Source organism: Lepus europaeus, chromosome 5 (genome assembly GCF_033115175.1).
Source record: "Lepus europaeus isolate LE1 chromosome 5, mLepTim1.pri, whole genome shotgun sequence".
NCBI lineage: Eukaryota > Metazoa > Chordata > Mammalia > Lagomorpha > Leporidae > Lepus > Lepus europaeus.
In genome coordinates, this window is record NC_084831.1 from 24,886,482 (window position 1) to 24,900,940 (window position 14,459).

Below are 14,459 nucleotides of genomic sequence, written 5' to 3' on the forward strand. Positions count from 1 at the left end.
ACACGCACGATGGTGGGGTTTGCCACATGGACCGTGAGCTTTGTGACCGTTTCTGCCATTTTACTCTTCTTAAATTGGAAGAGTGGGGCACCGTATGCCCAGCTAGGGCCTGGCTCCTGAAGGATCATGGCTCCCATTTCTTTCGGGTAACTCCAGCTCAACACGCCTGACCCCACCCTCACTTCACATCCTTGCCTACTCTGACACCCCCGCAGAACACAGCCTGGTGACGAATGATTGGGCAACTCGACGGTGTGCCAACGTCATCCACACAGTAATGAATGAGCAATCAGAGCTGAGAAGCTGGGGGAAGTGTGACAAACCCCAGGTGTGACCACAGCACCAGCCTCTGAGAAGAGAGCAGGGGTGCCCTACCGGCCTTGAGGGGGAAGAGCACGTGCTTGATGAAGGACAGGACTCCATTGTTCTCCACGTTTCCTGGCTCACAGAACGCCTTCTTCAGTTTTTTCTTCACATCTTCCTTGCGATCAAGGAGATCGATCTTGGACTCCTAGATGCCATGGGGGGAAGAGGACCTCTTGTGGTTGAAAATGGGAACATGCTCAACTAACCTGTGGATTCTTTTTTTGTGTGTGTGTGTGTGGATTCTTTTTTAAAACATAGATCTCAACATTAAACCACCCTAACAAAAGCAGAGTTAGAGGGAAGAACCACTCACAACCCTGCCACCCAACAAGTAAATTTTTCTGAACTCTTCCTAAGCCTTATTGTTGTAAATTTGTAGAAAAATGGGGCCAGCGTTGTGGCCTAGAGGGTACACATGACTGTATAAGAATCAGCTGGGTTCTTCTAAAAAACATACGTGGCGAATGTGCGTCAGCCTGAGGGACATAGTGCTTTGTTGGGGGGATGACTGACACATGGGGCATCTTAAAGTGAGAGAAAAAGGAATGAATGCATTTCTCTAAAAATAAAGACAAAAATGATAGCAATATATCATATATTGTATTTACCACTATCTGATCACACTCATTTTGAGAAGTCAGGCTGAAAGAATTAAACAAGTGCCCCAATGTGACTTAAATCAGAATCCATGAATCATCCTAGAACCATTTTATCAGAATGACTAAGGACAGGGCTCAGTCAACAGTTAAGTGTCGTCATCTTGACTGCTGTACCACATGCCTGCCCCATTTGTTTAATTCCCTAGTTGATTCTAAATGTCAGCCACATGAGGAACCCAAAACTCAGTTTTTCACATCTTTGGCTTCCACTAATTCCTCTATGCTGTGTCCCTAATGATCAGAACAGGGGCATACTTTTCCCTGACAGCACAATTAAACATTAAAGGATATCATGTTTGTCATTTTAGTTATATTGAACAGTATCCCAAAAACCAAAATGCTAACTGATGAAATGCAACTATGGCCCTCTTACTAGCAATGGTGAATTTTATCACACTGCTACATTATTTTCCTTATCTTTTTTAATCTATAAAAAATAGCAATAAAAACGATTCCAATTACAACTGGATCCCCTCGGGACTGGTTCTGGCTCCTTTAACACGCAACAACCAATGAATTAATTGGACAACATAAGGTCACTCATAGCTCAGATATTTGGGAGCTCTATAGTTCGCCAGGTTTCTGCGCTTTTGAGTTCTCAATCTCTCCAGCTCTTGCTGTAGATTTCTAAACAAGTCATGGCTTACCTCTTCAGAAGAGCTCATTTTGCTGCCAGTTAATCCTGGGACCATCGGATTCATGAGATGGACCCGTTTAGAGTAGCCAAGAGCAGGGAGGTACTGTGAAATGGGAAGCACACAAAGCAGATATCAGCATAAATTCCTCCTCAGTGCCCTGTTCTTCCTTGACCAGCAACTTAACAGTTGATACATTCCTTCCAATACTCTTTCCACTGAATATATACAGTTTCTAGTAATGACCATTATGACAACAAAGGAATTTTTTCCTATTGCTTTTCTTTTTCTTTTTAAAGATTTATTTACAATCCTAAGATGGCAGCCAGTGTAGGCTACAATCTCTCTCTCTCTTTTTTTTTTTTTTTTTAGATTTTATTTATTTGGGAGGCAGAGTTACAGACAATGAAAGGGAGAGACAGTCTTCCATCTGCTGGTTCACTCCACAAATGGCCACAATGGCCAGAGTTGTGCCGATCTGAAACCAGGAGCCAGGAGCAGGACTAGAACCAGCGCCCATATGGGATGCCGGCGCTGCAGATAGAGGATTAACCTAGTGCCACAGCACCTGCCCCTGGCTACAAATCCTCAAAGAGGGAAAGCTCCCACTGGCTTTCTACCTCAGGGCATTTTTTTCCAAACCCAGCAGCAGGAATGAGAGACCCAGCAGAGGGCAGCAGTCGGACCACACAGAGAAGATACAGAGTGTGGGTGAGGCTGCAGGGGCTAGGATTTGGGGTGTGATTTACAAAGAAGGCGCCCCTCCCCCCTAAGTTATGTCAAAATTCCCCATGATTTCTTGGCTGACTCATGGCTGTGAAGGCCCATGGTGAGATTCCAGGAAGCCCCCCAGAGAACTGGGTCTGGGAAGCTGGAGACCTGCACAGATTTCGGGGCTGCACAGTACCGGGCAAACAGGGGTTGGAGTTTAGGTTCAAAGTAAAGAGGACTTTGTGAACACTCTCAGATTGTGGTTTGAGGCCTCAGAAGGACCACGCCCTAGGAGGAGGGACCACACGGTGAGAGGAAGGGCAAAACTAAGGTGGACGTACTCTAACAAAGATTAAAACCAACCCCAGACTGGACCAAGGTGACAAATTTAGCATCCGACAGAAAACATGGCACACTATAAACAGAATCTACAACACACCTATTTGATACAATAAAAAAAAGTACTAGAAATGGGAAGAAATTAAGGGAATTGGCAGGCTGAGAAAACAATCAATAGAAACGAATTTAGAAATAATTCAGTTATTGGAGCAAGCAAGCAAAGCAGCATGCCAAAATAACTGAGATCAGGATGGTAAAGAAAAAATGGACAAAACAATTAAAAATAATTAGAAAAGGGAATTGGAAACTATAAAAAAGAATTACATGGAAGTTCTAACATGGCACAATACAATAGTAGATCTAATAGACGACAGGATTCATGAACTTGAAAGGTTAATAGAAAATAGCCAAACAGAGGTGGGTGCTGTAGGACAGCAGGCGAAGCCGCTGCTTTCAATGCCTGAATCCTGGATTGGAGTATCAGCTGAATCCTGGCTACTCTACTTCCAATCCAGCTTCTTGCTAATGCCTTTTTGCAGGCATCACATAATGGCTCAAGTGTTTGGGGCCCCACCACCCCCGTGGGAGACCTGGGTAGAGTTCTGAGTTCCTGCCGTTGGCCTGGCCCAGCCCCAGCTGTTGTGAACCAGCAGACAGACGATCTTTCTGTCCCCTGCATTCCAAATAAGCAAAATAATAATGAAATTTAACTACAGTACATTTTGTTATCCTTTTTACAGTTATTTATTAAAGATTTATTTATTTGAAAAGCAGAGTTACACAGAGAGAGAGGAGAGACAGAGATAGAACTCTTCCATCTGTAGGTTCACTCCCTAAATGGCTGCAACAGCTAGAGTTGGGCCACACTGGAGCCAGGAGCAAGAAGCTTCTTCCTGTCTTCCACATGGTGGCAGGAGCCCAAGGCCTTGGGCCATCTTTCATTGCTTTTTCCAGGCCATTAGCAGGGAGTTGGATTGGAAGTGGAGCAGCAGGGACATGAACAGGTGCCCATATGAGAAGCCAGTGTCACAGGCAGCAACTTAACCTGCAGCACCACAACACCGGCCCTGTGGCTAGTATTCTGATACACAAATCCTACTGCACTCAATTCTTACTATTTCCCTAGGACAAATTTCTGAAATAGAACTATTAGATCAGAGAAACATTTCAGGGTTGTCCAAGAATTTATATTTCCACTAGCAGCGTTTTCTCCTCATCCTTGCCAATGGGAGGCTTTGAGGTTTCAACAATACCAGTAACTTCTCAATAGCCCTTTTCAGCTTTCTCAGGTTCTTTCCCAGAAAAGAACTATCATGGGTTTGTGCTGATTTCCTGCTAAACCCTGTTAAACCTCATCTCAGGGCTGAGCAGTGTACACGGGAGACAGGGCGGTGAAGACCAAGCGCTGTGGAAAGGACAGTAGCCCTAGAAAATGGGCTTCCAGGAAAGAGCGCTGTCAGCAGGCCCCGGGGCAGCTTCCCAGTGGCAGCTAGACCAGTAGAGGCGGCAGAGATGCTCAGGGAGGAACTGTGTGACATCGGCTAACTGTCTGATTTTTCTAGCCTCGGTTCTCTCATCTGCAAAACCAAGAGAATACCTACCATTCCATGTGAGTATGACTGGCGGGACTGACACAGAGCAGTTCTATCAACGTTACTCGCATACCCCGAGGCTCAGAGCAAGAGGGACAGGAAAGAGGACACGAACCTTCTCTGCAAAGGTGAAAATCTTCCTCTGATCAACGCCTCCAAATTGGGCATCTACTTTTAAGTATTCTTCATCCAAAGCCTGTGGAAAGAAACACATGAGCATAAATACCTATTGCATTTCTTCTTTATGGGTCTGAGAAATCAGAAACTTTTGAAAATCACCAGATTTTTCAGAAAGTAGAGCTAGGAAAAAATGGACTGCATTCGGCCTCCCTGCTGGCCTCAAGAGCTGCATGAACTGTTGCTGAGAGCCTACAGCGAGCATCACTGCGTACGGATGGCAGTGCGTAAAAACAAGGCAGCCTGGGCAGGCCTTGGGGTGCTGCAGGTTAAGCTGCTGCTTGGGACGCCTCTGTCCCCAGCGTGCCTAGGACCTAGTCCTGCCTCAGATCTAGTTTCCTGCTAATAAGCACACTGGGAGATAGCAGGTAATGGCTCAAGTATTTGGGTCCCTGCAACCATGTGGGAGACCTGGATGGAATTCCTAACTCTTTTGGCCTAGCCAGCCCAAGCTGCTGAGGGACTGAACCAACAGATAGAAAACTTCTCTCTCTATTGTCCTATCTTTCAAAGAAAAACGAACAAGTATAAAAATAAGAAGTGTATTCTCCACCCTCAGGAATCTCATAATCCAGTGGGGAGGCAGAGCAGAGGGAGGGAGAAGTCATGTCACACAAAGCAGCCTGGGACAAGCGTCAAGCATGCAGCATAAAAAGCAAGTCCTAGGGCCAATGCTGTGGCGCAGCTGGTTAAGTTGCCTGCAGCGCCAGCATCCAAGTATTTGGGCCCATGTTACTCATGCAGGGGACCCAGACAGAGTTTTAGGCTCCTGGCTTATCCTGTCTCATCCCTGGCTGTTGCTGCCATTTGGGGAAGAAGATCTTTTTTTCTGTGTAACTCTGCCTTTCTTTTTTTTTTTTTTTTAATTTTATTTTTATTTTTTGACAGGCAGAGTGGACAGTGAGAGAGAGACAGAGAGAAAGGTCTTCCTTTTGCCGTTGGTTCACCCTCCAATGGCCACCGCGGTAGGCGCGCTGCGGCCGGCGCACTGCGCAGATCCGATGGCAGGAGCCAGGTGCTTCTCCTGGTCTCCCATGGGGTGCAGGGCCCAAGCACTTGGGCCATCCTCCACTGCACTCCGTGGCCACAGCAGAGAGCTGGCCTGGAAGAGGGGCAACTGGGACAGGATCGGTGCCCCGACCGGGACTAGAACCCGGTGTGCCGGCGCTGCAGGCGGAGGATTAGCCTAGTGAGCCGCGGCGCCGGCAGACTCTGCCTTTCAAATAAATAAAATCTTAAAAAAAAAAACAAAAAAGTTAATGGAGCTCCCATATTATGAAAAATCTAAACATAAGCTGCATAATTTTTAAAATATATGTATTTCTAAAGATATATTTATTTGAAAGAGTGACAGAAAGAAGAGAGGCAGAGAGAAAGAGATCTTCCATCCATTGGTTCACTTCCCAAATGGCTGCAACAGCTGGGGCCATGTCAGGCTGAAGCCAGGAGCCCAGAACTCCACCCAGGTCTCTCACATGGGCGCATCGGCCCAAGGACTTGGGGCCAGCCTCACTGCTTTCCCAGGTGCATTAGCAGGGAGCTGGATCAGAAGTGGAGCAGCCAGGACTGGAACCAGCTCCTATACGGCATGCTGGCATTGCATGCAGCAGCTTAACCTGCTGTGCCACAATGCTAGCTCCAATTACATATTTTTTTTTTTGCATCAAAATAAGCTTATTTTTTATTTCCATTTTCCCACAAACTTTGTGAAGTCCCCTCATATGTGAAATATGCTCTGTGCTTTATTTATTGAAAAATAGGACCATGCTTACTGTGTATTTTCACATATCACTCTGAATGTTATTTTCTTCAAGATGAACATAAAGGTGTGTAAGTTGAGCAATGTCCTAAAAGGACAGACAGCAGAGGAGGACAACTGAAGAGGTAAAAGAGCAGACGCTGGGGTTGGGGATGGGGGAGCAAGAGGAGGAGGAGGAAGACAGAGAGGAAGCCTAGAGGCTGAAGAAACAGCCAGTGTGCGTCAGTTCAGCTGGGAACACGCCACCCCCGCGGTACCTGCAGTCCGGGGTACAGCAGACCACTCAGCAGAGGGTGCTCCACCTGCTTTACCACCTCAGCTCCAGCTTTCTTGGCATCGTGCTGTGTGACCACCGAGGACAGTCTGTACACATCCAGTGTGTACTCTCTGAAGAGGGAAGAAAGGGGACAGCTGTAAGACGGGAGCCAGGCCTCCACCGCCCGGGGCAGTCCTACCGCACATTAATTCACTGCTCCAGACTTCTTTAATTTTTTTTTTTTTGACAGGCAGAGTTAGACAGTGAGAGAGAGAGGGACAAAGGGAAAGGTCTTCCTTTTCCGTTGGTTCACCCCCCAAATGGCCGCTATAACCTGGCACGCTGCACTGATCCAAAGCCAGGAGCCAGGTGCTTCTCCTGGTCTCCCATGCGGGTGCAGGGCCCAAGCACTTGGGCCATCCTCCACCGCCTTTCCAGGCCACAGCAGAGAGCTGGACTGGAAGAGGGGCAACTGGGACAGAATCCGGCACCCCGACCAGGACTAGAACCCGGGGTGCTGGCACCACAGGTGGAGGATTAGCCTAGTGAGCTGCAGAGCCGGCCACTGATCCAGTCTTATTCAGGATACTCAGACACCCCTGCCTGGAGCTTCCAAACCTTGAGAGCACAAAACCCAGAGGTTTCATTCCAAACAGTGCTTTCTGTTGTGTTTTTCCGTATTTCTCTATCTTCCATGCCTTTTTTTCAAAGTTAAATGCATGTAAGAAATCATGAACACTGCAAAGCACAGCGTACCCGTCACAGAGTTTAAGAAAAGACCTAACAGTTACTCCCGGAGCTCCGGAGGCCCCTCCACAGTCCTGTCCCACTTCCACCTCCTTCAGACTAGCCCCCGTCCTGAACTTCTGCGCTGCTTTCCACCTCTACATTATGCCTGCATCTCTCAGCAACCATGGCAAATAGTCATGTATGAGTATCCTGGAACACAGGTGCAAGTTTCTCTATATATACTTCGTAATAGAACTTTTAGATCACAGGGAATTTGTACCTTGAATTTTAAAGGATAATGCCAATCTTTTTTTTTTTTTTTTTTGACAGGCAGAGTGGATAGTGAGAGAGAGAGACAGAGAGAAAGGTCTTTCTTTTAGCCGTTGGTTCACCCTCCAATGGCTGCTGTGGCCGGCTCATCGCGCTGATCCGAAGCCAGGAGCCAGGTGCTTCTCCTGCTCTCCCATGCGGGTGCAGGGCCTAAAGACTTGGGTCATCCTCCACTGCCTTCCCCGGCCATAGCAGAGAGCTGGCCTGGAAGAGGGGCAACCGGGATAGAATCCGGAGCCCTAACCGGGACTAGAACCCGGTGTGCCAGCGCCGCAAGGCGGAGGATTAGCCTGTTAAGCCACGGCGCCGGCCGCATGGAAGGATTTCTCACTGTGGTTTTAATCTAAATTTCTTGGAAAAATAACCCAAGAAGTTAAACATCTTCCCATATCCTTATTGGTCATTTCTTCTGTGAAACACACACAGTCTTTCTTTTCTGGACTTGCTTTCTCAACAATTGATTCCGTAGTTGTTGAAATATATTAGATATGAATCTTTTGTCAGCTATATGTATTATAAATAGATCTTATTCCAGTTTGTGGCTCCCCTTTTTTGGCTAACTTTTGACAGACTGAAGGTTTTAATTAACGTGACTGAATTCAACAATCTTTTCCTGTGGTTTCTGCTTTGGTGTGTTTTGTTTAATGTTTCCCACCATGAGATCATAAGATAGCCCAAATACTACCTATATGCTACCTTTTAGGTGTTTTATAGTTTGGTTCTTACAATGAAATCTTTAATTCACTTGACATGGAAGGATCATTTTTTCCCCCATAGAGAAAATCAATTTTCTCTGAACCTATTTTTCTTTCTTTTCTCTCTCTCTCTCTTTTTTTTAAGATTTGTTTACTTGAAAGGTAGAGTGCTGGTTCACTCACCAAATAGCTGCAATGGCCAGGGCTTGTCCAGGCCAAAGCCAGGAGCCTGAAACTCTATCCAGGTCTCCCATGTGGGTGACAAAGGCCCAGGTACTTGGGCCATCCTCTGCTGGCTTCCCAGGAGCGTTAGCAGGGAGTGAAAGACTCAGGTCACCAACTATCACTCCAATACTGGATGCCAGTCTTGCAAGTAGCAGCTTAACCTGCTGCTGTTGCACACTGCTGGCTCCTCCATTTTTTCTTTGGAAGTTTGTTTTTCTCTGCTGATCCTAACACCAGCTCTGTCATTGGTCAAGTTTTCAGATATGTGAGGATCAAGTCCTGAACTCTCCATTCTGTGTAACTGGTTATTCATCCATCGCCATGCTAATTCTTATCCATATGAATGATAAGCATTTTGGTACCCAGAATTCATAAGGACCTCCTAAAAAAAACAGTGGAAAACAGGCAAAAAACACTTGCAGACACTTCATAGAAGAGGAAACCCAAATCACCAACAAAAACATGAAATTGAGCTTTTTTCAGACAGGTTTTTTTTGTTTGTTTGTTTGTTTGTTTGTTTGTTTTTTACTTTTTGACAGGCAGAGTGGACAGTGAGAGAGAGAGAGACAGAGAGAAAGGTCTTCCTTTGCCGTTGGTTCACCCTCCAATGGCCGCCGCGGTAGGCGCGCTGCGGCCGGCGCACCGCGCTGATCCGATGGCAGGAGCCAGGTGCTTCTCCTGGTCTCCCATGGGGTGCAGGGCCCAAGCACTTGGGCCATCCTCCACTGCACTCCCTGGCCACAGCAGAGAGCTGGCCTGGAAGAGGGGCAACCGGGACAGGATCGGTGCCCTGACCAGGACTAGAACCCGGTGTGCCGGCGCCGCAAGGCGGAGGATTAGCCTAGTGAGTCGCGGCACCGGCCTCAGACAGGTATTTTATCTCTATATTTGAATGGTAATTTGGCTAGGTACAAATTTTAGGCTGGAAATTTTTTTCATTTGCTATTTTAAGGTACTACTTCATTGCCCTTGGCTTTCAATGTTCCTTTTAAGAAATATGCAATTTTGATTCCTGACATTTTGTATGGAAATTCTTTTGTCCCTTTGGAAATTCCTAGAATATTTTTTGTCCCTGGAGATTTTTTTTTAAGATTTATTTTAGGGACTGACACTATTGCCCAGTGGGTTGCAGTGCTGGCATCCCATTTGGGCACTGGTTCGAGTCCTAGCTGTTCCACTTCCAATCCAGCTTCCTGCTAATACACTTGGGAAAGCAGCAGAAGATGGTCCAAGGCTTTGGGCTGGCCCAGCCCTGGCTATTGTGGTCATCTTTTTTTTTTTTTTTTTTAAGATTTATTTGAAAGGCTGAGTTATAGAGAGAGGGAGGGAGAGAAAGAAAGAGATTTCTTCCATCCACTGGTACACTCCACAAATGGCTGCAAAGGCCAGAGCAGGGCTGATCTGAAGCCAGAAGTTGGGAGCGGGCCTCCCATGAGGGCAGAGGGGCCCAGGCACTTGGGTCATCTTCCATTGTCTTCCCAGGTGTATTAGCAGGGAGCTAGATTGGAAGTGGAATAGTAGGGACTTGAATTGGTGAACACAGGGGATGCTGGCGCCCTAGGCTGAGCCCATCCCTGGAGTTTTAAAATCAGAAGGAAATGCACTTTTTAAAATTTTTTTTAAATTTTTTGACAGGCAGATTTAGACAGTGAGAGAGAGAGAGACAGAGAGAAAGGTCTTCCTTCCGTTGGTTCACCCCCCCAAATGGCTGCTACGGCCAACGTGCTGCGCCAATCCGAAGCCAGGAGCCATGTGCTTCCTCCTGGTCTTCCCATGTGGGTGCAGGGCCCAAGCACTTGGGCCATCCTCCACTGCACTCCTGGGCCACAGCAGAGAGCTGGACTGGAAGAGGAGCAACTGGGACAGAATCCGGCACCCCAACTGGGACTAGAACCCGGGGTGCCGGCACCGCAGGCGGAGGATTAGCCTAGTGAGCCGCGGCGTTGGCCAGAAAATGCACTTTAATGTGGGTTTATATTCATGCATTGTTCTAGGCACTTGATATTTCTAGGCACTCTCAGTCTGAGAACTCTTAACTGTCCTCAGACATCCTTAAATTATTTCATTCTTAATGTATTTCATTGTTTACTTCCTCTCTGATTCTCTGTTCTCTTTTTGGAACATTTATAATTCAAATATTGGACCTCCTAGCTAGTACTCTAATTTTTTAAATCTTTTTTCCCATTTTGCCCTGAGAGGCCATGAAAAACCAAGTTCAAATTTAAGTTCATACAATTCAATAAGCTCCTTGAAGACACAAGTAATCTTCAGTGTCCCACTTATAAAGTCTACATTTGACAGACTTTAAGATGCATTTTAGGGAGCCAGCGCTGAAGCACAGCAGGTTAAAGCCCTGGCCTGAAGTGCCAGCATCCCATATGGGCACCAGTTCTAGTCCTGGCTGCTCCTCTTCCAATCCAGCTCTCTGTTGTGGCCTGGGAAAGCAGTAGAAAATGGCCCAAGTCATTGGGCCCCTGCATCCATGTGGGAGAACTGGAGGAAGTTCCTGGCTTCGGATCAGGGCAGCTCCAGCTGTTGCAGCCAATTGGGGAGTAAACCAGTGGATGGAAGATCTCTCTCTCTCTCTCTCTGAATCTCTGTCTCCATCTTTCAAATAAATAAAATAAATCTTTTAAAAAAAAAGATGCATTTTAGGGGGCTGGTACTATGGTATAGTAGGCTAAGCCTCCGCCTGCAGCGCCAACATCCCATTTAGGTTCCAGTTCATGTCCTGGCTGCTCCTCTTCTGGTCCAGCTCTCTGCTATGGCCTGGGAAAGCAGTAGAAGATGGACTGAGTGCTTGGGCCCCTGCACCTGCATGGGAGACCCAGAAGAAGCTCCCGCTCCTGCCTTCAGACTGGCCTACCTCCGGCTGTTGTGGCCATTTGGGGAATGAACCAGTGGGTGGAAGACCTTTTTCTTTGTCTCTCCCTCTCTCAGTCTGTAAGTCTACTTTGCAAATAAATAAATAAAATCCTTAAAAAACAAACATTTAACATCTCTGAGATCTAGGCATGTTATTGACTAATTAGTACTTTCAAAGATATCTTAGATTGACTGAAATATAGTCCCACTTTCTCTTTGTCTCTGACCACTGAGTATTCTTTTCCTTTTTTTAAAAAAGATTTACTTATTTATTTGAAAGGGGGAGACACACACACACACACACACAGAGGATGAATGCTGTTTCACACCCCATTTGGCCACAAGAGCTAGGGCTGGGCCTAGCTTTCTCCGGTGCCTTAGCAGGGAGCTGGATTGGAAGTGGAGCAGCTGGGACTGTAATTGGCGCTCTCATGGGATGCCAGTGTCACAGGTAGCTGCTTAACCTACTGTACCACAATGCCAGCCCCAACCACTGGGTATTCTTGAGGAAACTTGTAAATATATTGGTATATTTTGCTTTAAATTTTTTAAAATCTAGCATTTTTAGTTGTTTTCAGTAAGGAAGTAGGTCGAAGTTCTTGGTTGGCCAGATTATTTTTTAAAATTTTTTGACAGGTAGAGTTATAGACAGTGAGAGAGAGAGAGAGACAGAGAGAAAGGTCTTCCTTCTGTTGGTTCACCCCCCTAAATGGCCGCTACGGCTGGTGCTGTGCTGATCCGAAGCCAGGAGCCAGGTGCTTCTCCTGGTCTCCCATGCGGGTGCAGGGCCCAAGCACTTGGGCCATCCTCCACTGCACTCCCAGGCCATAGCAGAGAGCTGGCCTGGAAGAGGGGCAACCGGGACAGAATCCGGCGCCCATATGGGATGCCGGCGCTGCAAGACGGAGGATTAACCAAGTGAGCCACAGTGCCAGCCCCCCAGGCCAGATTACTTTAAACAAAAGTCTTATCTGTACCTTAACCACTCTTACTTTTTTTTTTTTTTTTGGTCCATCTCTCTGCATTCTAGATGAATTTCTTAATACTCAAATCTCTGTTTTTCAACTGTATTCACTTTATAGATGATCTCATCTATTCAAGGTGGTTTTTTTTCTTTAATGACTGAAATTTACCTTCCCAAGATGTCTAAATGGTTCTTTTTATTTCTAACTATTCATGTTTCATTTGTGCCTCTTTCATGTTCTGATTTACTCTTTTTAGTGGATGTTATTGCTTGGCATTTTAGCACTTATGTCTTAGTAACATCAGGGACACAGTAAGTGATGACTAAATTCTTGGTATGCACATAGTCCTGCTGCTAGGAGCCTGGAGCCTGATGGAAGTCCCTGAAGGTCTGGGGGCTTGCCAGGGAGTGGGCACTGGAAAAGCTCTCACTTTAGTCTGTGGCTTTAAGCAGTCGGCCTGCTTTGTCCCCAATGCTCACTTCCAGAATGGAATCCACAGACTTAGAACTCCAGCCCGAGTCACCACTTTACATTTCAGTGCATTTCTCTTACTATAGAGAGGTCTAACTGGGCCCTTTGGTATTTTTATTGTTGTATTTTTACCTATCATTGTTGAGTTTGGAACAGATCCTTCTGTTCCAAACATCATACATCAAAATGAGCAATACAAATCCATCTTCCTTAAAGTCACTTTTTTATCTAGAAAAAGATCAAGTGATTTTGAAGCAAGATGGTTTTAATTTTTCCATCTTCTCATTCCCCAATTTCTATTAAGTTCTAGGAGAATAAAAACTCTGTCAGTGTTATTCAGTTATAACACCAGCACCTAGAACAGTGTCTGGTACACGGTAAGAACTCAATACAGTGCTCCTTCAGTATCCATGAGAACCTGCACCTCCCAGCCACAGATGCAGAAGTCTTGGATATGAAATGGCCTAGTATTGGCATATAACCTATGCACATCCTCCCATACACTTTCAATCACCTCTGGATTACTTGTAGTATTTGATATAATGCACACACAACGTAATAATTGTTATGCTGCATTGTTTAGGGAATACCTACAAGGAAAAAAGTGTGTACATGTTAGTCCAGATGCAATTTTTCCTCCCAATTTTTCTGATCCACAGTTAGTTGGGCCCAAAGGCTGACTGCACAATATTTGCACGATCCACTTCCTTGCCTTTTTCCAGTTTCTGCCTAATGTTATCTTATCAGAAAAGTCTTCTGTAAGCACTCTATTTAAAAAGAAACCACTCCCTGAGAACGTTCTCTCCCCAGCCTGCCTGCTTTGTGGCACCTATTACTGTCTGAACACACAATATATTATTGCTCACGGTCTGCACTCCTTGTTGGAGCGGAAACCCTGTTGGGATAGGGACTTTTGTCTTAGTTTACTTCTACAAACCCAGGGCCTAGACTAGTGCTTACCACACAACAGAGGCTCCCTAAGTATATGTAGATTAAATGCAAGCACGAATGAAGTCTCAGGTACTCTACAGGAGCTGCAGATTTAAAGTTCTGAATACATGGCTGGCGCCGCGGCTCAATAGGCTAATCCTCCACCTTGCGGTGCCAGCACACCGGGTTCTAGTCCCGGTCGGGGCACCGATCCTGTCCCGGTTGCCCCTCTCTGCTGTGGCCAGGCAGTGCAGTGGAGGATGGCCCAAGTGCTTGGGCCCTGCACCCCATGGGAGATCAGGAGAAGCACCTGGCTCCTGCCATCGGATCAGGGCGGTGCGCCGGCCGCAGTGCGCCAGCCGCGGCAGCCATTGGAGGGTGAACCAATGGCAAAAAGGAAGACCTTTCTCTCTCTCTCTCTCTCTCTCACTGTCCACTCTGCCTGTCAAAATAAATAAATAAAGTTCTGAATACATGAAGATTAGCTGAAGTAAAAATGTGCATGCATTTCTCATAAGCAAAAGAAATGGATGCACATCCTGATTTGTCTACGTACTAGATAAATAGATTTGGTAAAGTTATGTCTGAATCTATATCCTTATCTATGTGATAAGGAAACAATGCTTAAGTTTGTTGTGAGGGTTTAGTGAAAAGTGCAGTGATATTTAGTTAAAGTGACAAGTAGAGTGACATATGACATAGAGTAATAAAGTCTTATTTGAGAGACTTCAAAAAATTTTAAATGTAGAAACTAT

General features: G+C 46.0%; 1 protein-coding gene across 2 annotated transcripts in view; it reads right to left on the reverse strand.

Annotated features, from left to right (window-relative positions):
- YARS1 (tyrosyl-tRNA synthetase 1) overlaps positions 1 to 14,459 on the reverse strand; it is a 29,334-nt gene that overhangs the window by 9,988 nt on the left and 4,887 nt on the right. For both annotated transcript variants that reach the window (XM_062190886.1, XM_062190887.1), the window contains exons 4-7: positions 6,496 to 6,625; positions 4,418 to 4,498; positions 1,673 to 1,765; positions 376 to 511 (exon numbers count right to left, since the gene is read on the reverse strand). In XM_062190886.1, coding sequence (XP_062046870.1) covers positions 376 to 511; positions 1,673 to 1,765; positions 4,418 to 4,498; positions 6,496 to 6,625 — 440 coding nt within the window. The remainder of the gene's footprint in view (positions 1 to 375; positions 512 to 1,672; positions 1,766 to 4,417; positions 4,499 to 6,495; positions 6,626 to 14,459) is intronic.